We start from the raw sequence: 1396 nt of genomic DNA, 5'->3' as shown, positions 1-1396 counted from the left end.
CCCTGACCTCCCCTTCCTGGTCCAGCTTGGCCAACCCCAAGGATAAGATAACCCGTCTGCGCCGTGCCCGTGGCCCCATACCGGCCATTGCCGATGTGAAGGGGTGGGGGTGATTGCTGCTCCGACACGGCCACTGAAAGTGGTGGCGTGGATGATACCGCTGCACCTAACGTGCCTCTCACTCCGCGCCGTGCTAACGAATGCCGTGTTCCTCTTGTGTCCGCAGCGCTCGCCCTGTGCGACTGGTCCGAGCTGCAGAAAACGCGGCGGCAGGTGGCGCGCCTCTACTGCTCGCCCCGCTTCTCCTCCCTGCACTACGACACCCTGACGCACGTCGCCGGCTCCGAGGTGGACCACTTCCTGGACCGGCTCGGCTCCATGACGGCTTCCGCGGCCAAGGCCGGCGCGCCCGTCTCCGTCAACATCAAGCCCCTGATCCAGGCCGCCTGCGCCAACATCTTCGCCGGCTACATGTGCAGCACGCGCTTCAGCTACGACGACGCCGACTTCGTCAACATCGTGCGCCTGTTCGACGAGATCTTCTGGGAGATCAACCAGGGCTACGCCGTCGACTTCCTGCCCTGGCTCGCACCCGCCTACCGCCAGCACATGGGCAGGCTCGCCAAGTGGGCGCTCGACATCCGCACCTTCATTCTGACCCGCATCATCGACGAGCACCGCCGGCGCCTCGTCGAGGGCGAGGACGTCGAGCTGGACCAGTGCATGGCCCGGGACTTCACCGACGCGCTCCTCATCCAGCTGCAGGAGGACCCCCACCTCGAGTGGCAGCACATCATCTTTGAGCTCGAGGACTTCCTGGGCGGCCACTCCGCCGTCGGCAACCTCACCATGCTCAGCCTGGCCGCTGTGGTGAGTGTCTTTACCTGGACCGCCGCCCTCTGCTGCGCGTCCCCAAGTCCGCCGTGCTGACCTTGTCTTTTCTCCACAGGCTGCCCGCCCCGAGGTATCCGCGCGCATCCAGGCCGAGGTGGAGACGGTGACCGGCGGCTCGCGCGCCGTGTCCCTGGCCGATCGCCCCAACATGCCCTACACCGAGGCTACCATCCTCGAGGCCCTTCGGGTCGCCTCGTCGCCCATCGTGCCCCACGTCGCCACCCAGGACACCACCATCGCCGGTAAGTTCGAGTTGCTGTTGCTATGCGCGTGTGGGGGATAGGGGAAAGAGGGGGGGGGGGAGCTCAGCAGTGCAGGTGCGTTTTATGACGGTTTGTGAGGGACCACGATGCAGAGAGGTTTTCTACGCCGTAGAGGGACCTTGAGTGCGCCTGTCACTCTCGACCCTCCGCCGCCCCGCCCGCCCTCGTGCGTTCAAATCCTACAGCGCGGCCGCCACGCCCGTACCACCGCCCTGCTTAACATGCACCACGCACCGCAG

The 1396-nt window shown here is 66.0% G+C and overlaps 2 protein-coding genes across 2 annotated transcripts in view; one reads left to right on the top strand and one right to left on the bottom strand.

The window, feature by feature from the left end:
- LOC113204432 (cholesterol 7-desaturase nvd-like) overlaps positions 1-1396 on the bottom strand; it is a 43831-nt gene that overhangs the window by 30166 nt on the left and 12269 nt on the right. The window lies entirely within an intron of this gene.
- The window catches only part of LOC113204433 (cytochrome P450 307a1-like), a 17691-nt gene that overhangs the window by 9244 nt on the left and 7051 nt on the right, over positions 1-1396 (top strand). Inside the window, exons 2-3 of the mRNA XM_052263767.1 lie at positions 227-870; positions 950-1136. Of these exons, the coding sequence (XP_052119727.1) occupies positions 227-870; positions 950-1136 (831 nt within the window). The remainder of the gene's footprint in view (positions 1-226; positions 871-949; positions 1137-1396) is intronic.

This window comes from Frankliniella occidentalis, unplaced genomic scaffold, assembly GCF_000697945.3.
Source record: "Frankliniella occidentalis isolate FOCC.00 unplaced genomic scaffold, Focc_3.1 Scaffold2, whole genome shotgun sequence".
Lineage (NCBI taxonomy): Eukaryota > Metazoa > Arthropoda > Insecta > Thysanoptera > Thripidae > Frankliniella > Frankliniella occidentalis.
This window is presented reverse-complemented; position numbering and strand designations above follow the sequence as displayed.